Raw genomic sequence first — 12,500 nt, forward strand, 5'->3', positions numbered from 1 at the left:
TGTGTGTGTGTGTGTGTGTGTGTGTGTGTGTGTGGGTGTGTGTGGGTGTGGGTGGGTCGGTGGGTGTGTGTGTGTGTCGGCTCCTGCCTTCCTGACTGGTCCATGGGTTATTAGCTTAAGCTCTCTAAAAATATCTCTTTGAGTCTGTATGAGACAGCAGCAACATCTCTCACACACACACACACACACACTCACACACACACTCACACACACACACACACACACACACACACACACACACACCCTAATAGCTTTATACTCTCTCTCACTCCTCAGTCCCCCCTAGTCCCCCCTAGTCCCTCCTAGTCCCTCCTAGTCCCTCCTAGTCCCCCCTAGTCCCTCCTAGTCCCTCCTAGTCTCTCCTAGTCCCTCTAGTCCCCCCTAGTACCTCCTAGTCCCTCTAGTCCCCCCTAGTCCCTCCTTGTCCCTCCTAGTCCCTCTAGTCCCTCCTAGTCCCCCCTAGTCCCTCCTAGTCCTTCCTAGTCCCCCCTAGTTCCTCCTAGTCCCTCTAGTCCCTCCTAGTCCCCCCTAGTCCCTCCTAGTCCTTCCTAGTCCCCCCTAGTCCCCTTAGTCCCTCCTAGTCCCTCTAGTCCCTCCTAGTCCCTCCTAGTCCCCCCTAGTCCCTCCTAGTCCCCCCTAGTCCCTCCTAGTCCCCCCTAGTCCCTCCTTGTCCCCCCTAGTCCCTCCTAGTCCCCCCTAGTCCCTCCTAGTCCCTCCTTGTCCCCCCTAGTCCCTCCTAGTCCCTCCTAGTCCCCTCTAGTCCCTCTTAGTCCCTCTAGTCCCTCCTAGTCCCTCTAGTCCCTCCTACTCCCTCCTAGTCCCTCCTAGTCCCCTTAGTCCATCCTAGTCCCTCCTAGTCCCTCTAGTCCCTCCTAGTCCCTCCTAGTCCCTCCTAGTCCCTCTAGTCCAGGGGTATTCAATTACAAATTCAGTTGGGCCAGATTTGAAAACCAAGAAATTTTGCTGGGCCAGACATTTTCAGCGACCAGTAGCCTAGGCACCAGGTAATGACACATTTCAAACCAACACAAATGAATGTAGGCCTAATGAAATACAAGCAGTTTATTTATAGTTTTCCTTTTAAATTAGGTAACATCTGACACAGGCACGTCAAAAAGACTTGACTGAACACAATAAAAGAGCTGTAATTGAACAGAACCTAATAGCAATACTTTTTTCACTTTCTAGGTAAAACAACAACATTTTGGTCTCAACTGACCCATGCACATCTCAAAGTGCATAAAAAAGTGTACAGTAGTATACCAATAAAAAAAAGTCCTTTTGTAAAATAAACATTTTGGTCATAGCTGAACACAATAAAAGAGCTGTAATTGAACAGAACCTAATATCAATACTTTTTTAATTTTTTAGGTAAAACAACAAAATTTTGGTCTCAACTGACCCATGCACATCTCAAAGTGCATAAAAAAGTGTACATATACAAATAAATAAAAAAGTCCTTTTGTAAAATAAACATTTTGGTCATAGCTGACCCAGGCACATCACAAAGTGCTTTTAACTGAATGAAAATAACCATCAATGCCTTGAGTGCACAATTAAACAAGTTACAGTTACAGTTAAACAATAACATTGAATCTAATCTAATCTAATCTTACCCCGCTGACTTTCTTAGTGTGAGAAGTGACATTTTTTATTCTGAACAAGAGCAGTGACATTTGGCTCATAAGATGTCAATGCAATCCGAAGGCATTGGTGAAGAGTACTGTTAGTCAGAGAACAACGAGAGCTGCTTTTTATTGTGTTCATGTGTGAAAAGCTTGCTTCACAGGTGTATGTTGATCCAAACATACTGAGCACATGGATTGCTACTTTCTTAATGTTAGGGAACTGGTGCACGTTGACATCACTCCAAAACTTCGCAGGTCCATTAGTGCGAAGCTCCTGTGCCATGGTTAAGGATGACTGCATGTCAACAAGTTCAAGTACGAATTTCCCCTCGTCGATGGAAGGCACCACTCCCTTTCCTCTGGTGGATAAGTCCCCTTCTATTGCAGCAGTGAACGGGTCTCTGGCAAAGCCCATCACCTCTGCGGGCAGAGCAAGCCCATCCAGTCGACCAGCAAAGTTCTCTTTCAACCTCGCAATGAAATCAGTCATCACATCTGTGATTTGTGCCGGGGATGAGACGCATTTGCGGAGCGTTGGAAAATGCAGCATTCTGCCGGTGCACAAGTCGGCCGCGAAAAGGTCCAGTTTGATTTGAAACGCGCGCGTCTGTTCCACAAGATCAATCACAGTTTTGTCTCTGCCTTGTAGCCCCACATTTAGGTCATTCAGGTGTTTGAACATGTCGCTCAGAAAGCAGACATCAGCCATGAAGTTGTCGTCCAGTATGCGATTCAAGTGTGTTTCTGCCTTCGTTTGCTTGCTGCTGCGGAGGAAAGTTGTAATCTCCTCTCTGAGATCACAGAAACGCTCCAGTGCCTTGCCTTTGGACAGCCACCTGACGTCGTTGTGCAAAAGCAGGTTGTGGTGCTCAGCAGACATTTCTGACAGCAGCTTGCGGAATAAGCGATGTTGGAGGCTCGAAGTGGAGCGAATAAAATTAATTGTAGCCATCACGTTGTCCATTGTTGTTTTAAGCTCCCCGCTGAGTTTTGCGCACAACACCGTCTGATGCACAATGCAGTGTAAGGATGTTATCTGAGGTGCAACAGCGGACCAGCGTGCTGTCAAACCATTTACTCTCCCTGTCATGGATGGAGCCCCATCCGTCACAAGCATTCCCACACGCTTCATATCTAGACCATTGTCTTTGAAAAATTCTGAAATGTTCTTAAAGACTATCTCGCCAGTTGTGTGTCCTTCTAAACCGAGCAATTCCTCTCGGAAGCATTTGCCGTCAAAAAAACGGACATATATGCACAATTGTGCGATATCGGTTCTGTCTGTGGACTCGTCTACTGCTATAGACATAACATCAGCTTTCTTCAGTTCTTTTAACAGTGTTTCAAACACATCTGTAGCAAGAATTTCAACCCTGCGAATGTTTGAAGTGTCTGACAGGGGAACGTTTTTAATAGCAGATGACACACTCGTTTTAATTTTGCTGTCAATTATCACTTCATCTATGACGGCCAGCATACAGTCTTTCATGGTTTCAGAATCAGTGAATGGCCTTTTCTTCTTTGCTAAGATCCAGGAAACACGAAGGGATGCTGCTGTACCTCTCTCTTGGGCTGTGCATGTCCGTACCATCGTTGTACAGCTCCGATTGTAGGATGCAATCAAACTCTGCACTTTTGCAGCCCTCTCCTGAGATCCCTCTGGAAAGTTGGCCCGGAAAGTCGGGTGTTTCTCCATGTGGTGCCTCCGAATATTGTAATCTTTAAGTACCGCAACGCACTCATTGCATATTAAACACATCGGTTTGGCATTTGGACTTTGTGGTAAAATAAACACGTATTTTTCAGTCCAGGCAGGGTTAAACCGACGGTTTTCATCGTCAATTTTGCGTTTCAGGGTGGAGAAAGTCGAAGACATTTTTGGAGTTGATATCGGACTTCTAGCTAGCCTGCCTACAGAACGTGAATATAACGCTCTAGCAACAGTCAACCCAATCAGGGCATTGTTTGTTAAAGTGTGTCTAGCAACGTTATATTAAACAATGCCCTGATTGGGTTGACTGTTCACACGCTCACACGTCACACCTTGCCACGCCCAATGCGTGACATTTGAGAGCCCTGGTGTTATATTCACGTTCTGTAGGCTACTATTGTATGGTAACGATCCTGTATGAGGCCCGTTAACAGCTCCACCAAGGGAGCTAACTATCTTGGTCTAATGGTTAGCGCGGTCGTCGTTTATGCGGGAGATCGGGGTTCGATTCCCGCATGGGGCGAGTTACACTACCAAGTCTCCGTTCGCTACAGTATGAACACTCGCGAAATACGTTTTTCTCTACTTTTATGGCTGGGCCAATCGGGGGTCGCGTCTGGGCCGCATGCGGCCCGTGGGCCGCTAATTGAATAGGCCTGCTCTAGTCCCTCCTAGTCCCTCCTAGTCCCTCCTAGTCCCTCTAGTCCCTCTAGTCCCTCCTAGTCCCCCCTAGTCCCTCCTAGTCCCTCCTAGTCCCCTTAGTCCCTCCTAGTCCCCCCTAGTCCCTCCTAGTCCCTCCTAGTCCCTCTAGTCCCCCCTAGTCCCTCTAGTCCCTCCTAGTCCCCCCTAGTCCCTCCTAGTCCCTCCTAGTCCCTCCTAGTCCCCCCTAGTCCCTCCTAGTCCCCTTAGTCCCTCCTAGTCCCCTTAGTCCCCCCTAGTCCCTCCTAGTCCCTCCTAGTCCCCCCTAGTCCCTCCTAGTCCCTCCTTGTCCCCCCTAGTCCCTCCTAGTCCCTCCTAGTCCCCTCTAGTCCCTCTTAGTCCCTCTAGTCCCTCCTAGTCCCTCCTAGTCCCTCTAGTCCCTCCTACTCCCTCCTAGTCCCTCCTAGTCCCCTTAGTCCATCCTAGTCCCTCCTAGTCCCTCTAGTCCCTCTAGTCCCTCCTAGTCCCTCCTAGTCCCTCTAGTCCCTCCTAGTCCCTCCTAGTCCCTCTAGTCCCTCTAGTCCCTCCTAGTCCCCCCTAGTCCCTCCTAGTCCCCTTAGTCCCTCCTAGTCCCCCCTAGTCCCTCCTAGTCCCTCCTAGTCCCTCTAGTCCCCCCTAGTCCCTCTAGTCCCTCCTAGTCCCCCCTAGTCCCTCCTAGTCCCCCCTAGTCCCTCCTAGTCCCTCCTAGTCCCCCCTAGTCCCTCCTAGTCCCCTTAGTCCCTCCTAGTCCCCTTAGTCCCCCCTAGTCCCTCCTAGTCCCCCCTAGTCCCTCCTAGTCCCTCCTAGTCCCTCCTAGTCCCTCCTAGTCCCCCCTAGTCCCTCCTAGTCCCCCCTAGTCCCTACTAGTCCCTCCTAGTCCCTCCTAGTTCCCCCTAGTCCCTCCTAGTCCCTCCTAGTCCCTCCTCGTCCCTCCTAGTCCCTCCTAGTCCCCTCTAGTCCCTCCTAGTCCCCCATAGTCCCTCCTAGTCCCCCATAGTCCCTCCTAGTCCCTCCTAGTCCCCTTAGTCCCTCCTAGTCCCCCATAGTCCCTCCTAGTCCCTCCTAGTCCCTCCTAGTCCCCCATAGTCCCTCCTAGTCCCCCATAGTCCCTCCTAGTCCCTCCTAGTCCCTCCTAGTCCCCTTAGTCCCTCCTAGTCCCTTCTAGTCCCTCTTAGTCCCCCCTAGTCCCTCTTAGTCCCTCCTAGTCCCTCCTAGTCCCCCATAGTCCCTCCTAGTCCCCCATAGTCCCTCCTAGTCCCCCATAGTCCCTCCTAGTCCCTCCTAGTCCCCTTAGTCCCCCCTAGTCCCTCCTAGTCCCTCCTAGTCCCCCATAGTCCCTCCTAGTCCCTCCTAGTCCCTCCTAGTCCCTCATAGTCCCCCATAGTCCCTCCTAGTCCCTCCTAGTCCCCTCTAGTCCCTCCTAGTCCCCCATAGTCCCTCCTAGTCCCCTTAGTCCCCCCTAGTCCCTCCTAGTCCCTCCTAGTCCCCTTAGTCCCTCCTAGTCCTTCCTAGTCCCTCCTAGTCCCTCCTAGTCCCCTCTAGTCCCCCATAGTCCCTCCTAGTCCCCTCTAGTCCCCCATAGTCCCCCCTAGTCCCTCCTAGCCCCTCCTAGTCCCCCCTAGTCCCTCCTAGTCCCTCCTAGTCCCTCCTAGCCCCTCCTAGCCCCTCCTAGTCCCTCCTAGCCCCTCCTAGTCCCTCCTAGTCCCTCTAGTCCCTCCTAGTCCCTCCTAGTCCCCCCTTGTCCCCCTTAGTCCCTCCTAGTCCCCCCTAGTCCCTCCTAGTCCCTCCTAGTCCCTCTAGTCCCTCCTAGTCCCCCCTAGTCCCCCTTAGTCCCTCCTAGTCCCCCCTAGTCCCCCCTAGTCCCTCCTAGTCCCCCCTAGTCCCTCCTAGTCCCCCATAGTCCCTCCTAGTCCCTCCTAGTCCCTCCTAGTCCCCTTAGTCCCCCCTAGTCCCTCCTAGTCCCCCATAGTCCCTCCTAGTCCCTCATAGTCCCCCATAGTCCCTCCTATTCCCTCCTAGTCCCCTTAGTCCCCCATAGTCCCTCCTAGTCCCTCCTAGTCCCCTTAGTCCCCCCTAGTCCCTCCTAGTCCCTCCTAGTCCCCTTAGTCCCTCCTAGTCCTTCCTAGTCCCTCCTAGTCCCTCCTAGTCCCCTCTAGTCCCCCATAGTCCCCCCTAGTCCCTCCTAGCCCCTCCTAGTCCCCCCTAGTCCCTCCTAGTCCCTCCTAGTCCCTCCTAGCCCCTCCTAGTCCCTCCTAGCCCCTCCTAGTCCCTCCTAGTCCCTCTAGTCCCTCCTAGTCCCCCCTAGTCCCCCTTAGTCCCTCCTAGTCCCCCCTAGTCCCCCCTAGTCCCTCCTAGTCCCCCCTAGTCCCTCCTAGTCCCTCCTAGTCCCCCCTAGTCCCCCCTAGTCCCTCCTAGTCCCTCCTAGTCCCCCCTAGTCCCCCTAGTCCCCCCTAGTCCCTCCTAGTCCCCTTAGTCCCTCCTAGTCCCCTTAGTCCCTCCTAGTCCCTCCTAGTCCCCCCTAGTCCCTCCTAGTCCTTCCTAGTCCCTCCTAGTCCCCTTAGTCCCCTTAGTCCCTCCTAGTCCCTCCTAGTCCCTCCTAGTCCCCCCTAGTCCCTCCTAGTCCCTCCTAGTCCCTCATAGTCCCCCCTAGTCCCTCCTAGTCCCCCCTAGTCCCTCCTAGTCCCCCCTAGTCCCTCATAGTCCCCCCTAGTCCCTCCTAGTCCCTCCTAGTCCCCCCTAGTCCCTTCTAGTCCCTCCTAGTCCCTCCTAGTCCCCCCTAGTCCCTCCTAGTCCCTCCTAGTCCCCCCTAGTCCATCCCTCAGTCCCCAGTCTGCAGCTCTCATCTGTCAGGAGTCACACGATGTGGGACTACGACCATCAGAGAAAACATGTAATTACAGACAGACCAGATCTTTTGACAATTTTTCACACATGCACAATTTTCTGTTTTTGTGTGTGTGTGGGGGGGGGGGGGGGGCACTAGAGGATTTTCCCCAGATGTCTCTTGAAGTGTTAGCTATTGTAGAGACAGCTGCGGAGGAACACAGAGTCCTTCACACACAGCCTCCTCCTCCCCCCCCCCCCCCCCCTGACACCCACGCATCTGTCACCAAGCCCCCTTCCAAACCGCTCACCTCCGTGCGTTAATACTTCCATAAGACACCTGTTTATGAGGCATTATGAAGCCATTTATAGACACCTTCCCGTCACCCTCGCCGCGCATGATATTTGCTTGATGGGTTTCACAACAAATAACAGCCTTTCTATATTTACACAGGGGCTATAAATGCGTCCTTCCTCATTATTCAGCGCGTTCACATTGGTTTCACATTCACACGTCTTTGCCGCCATAAGCGCCCGCGGGTTAACACTGTGCTCTAAAGCTAATAAATTGAAATGATGCATTGATCCTAAGTGCGCAGAGAGCGCCTCTCGCTGCTTTCATTGAGCTATAAGGGTCCGTAACAGCTGCAACGCACAAGGGGGGGGGAGTCCGTAGACACACTGGACACCTGTGATGCTCATTCCAGGGGTCAGCAGGTAGCCTAGAGGTCAGAGAGGTCAGAGAGGTCGGCTGGCAATCGGAAAAGGTCGCTGGTTCCATCCGCTGCCTCAGGAGGGAGCTGCGTGTGAGCTGGTGGTGACTGGGGGAGGGCTGCTGTGTTGCGTCATATCTGCGCTGCTGTCGTGCCCTTGAGCAAGGCACTTAACCCCTAATTGCTCCAGGGTTAGGGTTAGGGTCCAGGGGGCGCTGGCTGTGGCTGACCCTGTGCCTGGAGCAAAAGATACATTTCGTTGTGCCAAAAAAAGCTTGAATCTAATCTAATCTAATGCGTTACACATACAGGCGGTCCTCTGTGGTTCAATTGGTAGAGCATGGTGCTAGCAACGCTTAGGTTGTGGGTTGGATTCCCGCTGGGACCATATATACAGAAACATTTATATGCAATATAAGTTGCTTTGGATAAATATAAGTTGCTTTGGATAAAAGCGTTGGCATTTTATATTCTAGGTCTATAATATACTAAATCACTGACAATGACACTGCTGCTACCAGGAGTCAGAGACGTGTAAAGACCAACTACAGTGTTATTCTGACTACAGAATAGTCAAGAGTATTTAACGTTTTTTTTTAAAGGCTTTCGAAGTAGCTGGAGATTAAATTCTGTTGTTTTGACAACATGTCTGTTATGAGGCGTGTGCGTGGCCCTGCTATGTGATGTTTGGTGCTGGTGTTGTAATGAAATCCTCCTGAGGCAAGTCAGTATCTCACGAGTAAAGAAAAGAGAATGAATGGGAGTGAATGGGGGTGGATGAGAGTGAATGGGGGTGGATGGGAGTGAATGGGGGTGGATGGGAGTGAATGGGGGTGGATGGGAGTGGATGGGAGTGAATGGGGGTGGATGGGAGTGAATGGGAGTGGATGGGAGTGAATGGGAGTGGATGGGAGTGGATGGGGTGGATAGGAGTGGATGGGAGTGAATTGGGGTGAATGGGAGTGGATGGGAGTGAATGGGAGTGAATGGGGGTGGATGGGAGTGAATGGGGGTGGATGGGAGTGAATGGGAGTGGATGGGAGTGAATGGGAGTGAATGGGGGTGGATGGGAGTGAATGGGAGTGGATGGGAGTGTTAACACGTTGATTGTAGCCTGTAAGTGTGGGATAAAGGTCTGGACCATCATCATCTGGTCTGATACAGCTGAGAGCCTGTTGACGATGGAGAGAGCTGCTCTCTTCTCCAGGAAGTGACATGTGTTTGACACTGTAATGTGGAGCCAAGACAGAGGCTACACACACACACACACACACATACACACTCTGTCTCTGTCTCTCTCTCTCACTCACCCACACTTACACACACTCTCACTCTCTCTCTCTCTCTCTCTCTCTCTCTCACTCACACACACACACTCCCCCCACCTCCCCTGGGACTCTATAACCTTATTGTTCCATGTCCCCCCCCCCCCCCCGGTTGAGGGCAGGTTGTCAACTCCTCCCCAAGGTCAGCCTGCCAGGCCAGAGCACGCGCGCAGCTTCTGATATAATTGGATCATTTAGCATCGTAGCATCGACTTATGGCTTTGTCCGGGGTCAGGAGTGAATTGAGTGGAATGGAGTTGTCACTCCTGATTTGTGCCGTTTTACTGCATCTCATGTGGCGAGAGAGAGCGCTCTCCAACCCCATTGATTAAAACAAAAGCCAAACGGTATCACCTGCTATCCAGCAGTAGCAGCGCGCGGGGGGGGGGGCTAGTCCTGGGAAGCCTACAGTACGCCGCTATTTAATAACAGTCTGGCTAACGGGACGTTTAGCGACATACTTCAAGATTCCGTGACATCTTACGACAGTCTTTTTTGTTCCGTGACACGTTTTACGACGTAAACGTTCTGATCCTGCTTATTGTTATGATGTACGGGTTCGAAAATGAACCGAAAAGGAGGTGCCGCGCCAACTGCTGTTTGAGGTCATTTGTTCCACTGTTCAGAAAGCACCCGCCCCTCCCTCCCCAATCCCCCCCCCCCCCCCCTGGTGGTGAAGTAGGCCAGTGGATTAAGCGGGGGCATGGCTGCGTGGCTACTAAGCCAGGAGCAGCGGCCGTCGCACAATCAACACCACTTACACCATCTCAAGTGTCACACGCGTACACACATACACACACACACACACACACACACTAGCCTCACGTGTTAGGGGCCGGCGGAGGTGAGATGACACGTCTGCGCTCTACGGTATTATACTGTACTGTACTGTAGTGTGTGTGTTGGGGGGGGGGGGGTGGGGGGCGTGCGTGTGTATATGTGTACAGTGTGTGGGTGCGTGCGTGTGGGTGGGGGTATGTGTGTATGTGCCGTGTACAGTGTGCGCGTGTGTGCATATGTGTATGTGTATGTGTACAGTGTACGCATGTATATGTGTACAGTGTGCGTGTGGGTGCATAGGTATATGTGTATGTGTACAGTGTACGTGTGTATATGTGTACAGTGTGCGTCCGGGTGCATCTGGGCACGTGCGTGTGTGTACAGTGTGTGTGCGCGTCTGTGTGTGTGTGCGTGCGTGCGTGCCTTCAGTGTGACATCCTGTCACCGCGGTGTGACTCTATAATTAACTGTTCATTTTGTGTTTTTGCTTTCAGGAGGCGGCTACTTTCGCCAAAGAGCAGGGCTTCCAGGTGAGCTGACCGCCAATTGCACACTAAACAGATCCTAAAGGTTTATTTTTGCTGATAATGAAGTTCTTTTTCGGACAGTGATTGATGTGCTATTATACTCTCTAGGCCTTGCAGCAGTTGCTATGGAAACCTGGCAGTCGTCATGGTTTCTTTGTTCAGCCAGCTCTGTGTTATGACGCACTCAGCTAGGTCTGCACCCAACATCGCCTACAGATGTTATTTATTGAATTTTGAAAAGGCTCTTGGGAAGCTGAGAAGTTGGGCATGGTTTCAAGCCTTCCCCCCCCCTCTCTCTCTCTCTCTCTCTTTCTCTCTCTCTCTCTCTCTCTCTCTCTCACTCTCTCTCTCACTGTCTCTCTTTTTCTCTCTCTCTCTCCCTCTCTTTCTCTCTCCCTCTCTCTCTCTCTTGCTGTCTCTCACCCTCTCACGCTCTCTCTCTCTCTCTCTCTCCCCCCCCCCCTCTCTCTCTGCAGGCTTAGGGGTTTGTCAGGTTGCCTGGTTAAAAAGCCTCCTCATTAGCTTCCTTCCACCCGAGGATGATACGTCCTCCCCTGTTCTTCTTCTTCTCCTCTCTCTCCCCCCTCTCTCTCTCCGCCGTACTGTAGCAATGCCGCACGCAAATTGCACAGCCCTCGCCATCTCTTTAATAACCAAATTACAGCCACCTGTGGTTTTAGATTATGTAAATGAAAATTACAGGCCTTGTTAGTACATAGGATGTATGTGTTTTAACTCAGCCACCCGCTTCTTAAGAGGAGAATGAATATTTAGCTTTCAATTTAGCTCCTCTCTCCTCTCCTCTCCTCTCCCCCTCTCTTTTATTTGTTGAACATCCTTAATGGTATTCCTCTGCACTGATTTCTTAAATAGGAAAATCAAAAAATAACAAAAAAAACATGTGTGAGTTTTTTGAAATGTGCTGAGGTATTTTTAAGTGGCTTCTCCTTTTCAAAGGTAGAGGCTCCCTGCTCCCAGCTCGACGCTCTGTGCTGTGTGAATAATTGTCATCCAGAATCACTTACGGTCTTATCAACGTGACTGGAATGGAAATGGCAGCCTGATGGTAGTGACAGGTTTTAGAGAGAGAGCAGGAGAAGGGAGAGAGGAAGGGAAAAGAGGGACAGGGGGGTGGAGGGGAGGAGGGTGGAGGGGGGGGGGGGGTAGGAAAAAGCTCACATCACAAAAAGTAAATATAAAGGGCAAAGCGTTGACACTCCCCAGTGGTAACAATTCTCTGACATTTTCTGTGTCAACTTGATTTGCCAGAACACTCTGCAAAATTGCATTGGATGAATGTGATTTCTCCGATAACCTCACTAGCGTGTTCTTACTAAGAAAAGGCTGCAGTTCAAAGAGGTTCTTTTATTTATTTTTTCACACCTCAAATTGGTCTTGTTTTCCACTCACTTTTTGGCAGAAATGTGATTTAGTTGGTGCTGATTCCCCCATAGGTGCACTTACAAGATTGGACAGGTGAATATAGTCAAATAGGAGTGCATATTACCCCCCTGTAGTGTCTACTTCCTGCTTACGTGAGTGTCTAACAGTGTCACTGTTCCATTTTAGTCCTAGATCAGGTCTTTTAAAGGGTTAATCTGCGATTCCTATTATCGAAATTGGAACATTTTTGGACTTGGAAATTAATTATATCTAGCCATTGATTCTTGAAGAATATAATAATATAAATGCCTCATGAGATAAGTTCCACTGTCTTGTCCCATTAGAACCCAGTGTATACGCTTGTTTTACTCCGTTGTAAACTATGCACTTTTAAACAAACACTATAGAGCTATAAACCATGGTTAAAACTACCTTCATGTCATGGATGGTCGGCCCTCGCCTCCGTATCTCCACACACGTCTACTCATGGATGGTCCGCCCTCACCTCCGTATCTCCACACACGTCTACTCATGGATGGTCGGCCCTCACCCCCACACCTCCACACACGTCTACTCATGGATGGTCCGCCCTCACCTCCGTATCTCCACACACGTCTACTCATGGATGGTCAGCCCTCACCCCCACACCTCCACACACGTCTACTCATGGATGGTCCGCCCTCCCCTCCGTATCTCCACACATGTCTATTTGAGTTCCTTTACCTTTGTTGCATTCCTCCAGCCCCGGTCCCTCAGCAGTTTACCAAATAAAGTGGTGGGGAGACCGGGTTTGGTATTGTTGAAATCCCAGATTGCCCCTTTAATAATAATCCCCACACTAGAGTTGTTTACTTTCCTGGCCAAAGTATACATCATTTGACCAATTTTCGATACTCTTACCAAGTTTCGATACTCTTTTCTCCGATACAAGA

The 12,500-nt window shown here is 50.9% G+C and overlaps 1 protein-coding gene across 1 annotated transcript in view; it reads left to right on the forward strand.

Moving 5' to 3' along the window:
* The window catches only part of adkb (adenosine kinase b), a gene marked incomplete at both ends in the record, with an annotated part of 64,518 nt that overhangs the window by 39,000 nt on the left and 13,018 nt on the right, over nt 1–12,500 (forward strand). Inside the window, one exon of the mRNA XM_080542490.1 lies at nt 10,153–10,188. Coding sequence (XP_080398616.1) covers nt 10,153–10,188 — 36 coding nt within the window. The remainder of the gene's footprint in view (nt 1–10,152; nt 10,189–12,500) is intronic.

Source organism: Nansenia antarctica (genome assembly GCF_963989245.1).
Source record: "Nansenia antarctica genome assembly, chromosome: 11".
Classification (NCBI taxonomy): domain Eukaryota; kingdom Metazoa; phylum Chordata; class Actinopteri; order Argentiniformes; family Microstomatidae; genus Nansenia; species Nansenia antarctica.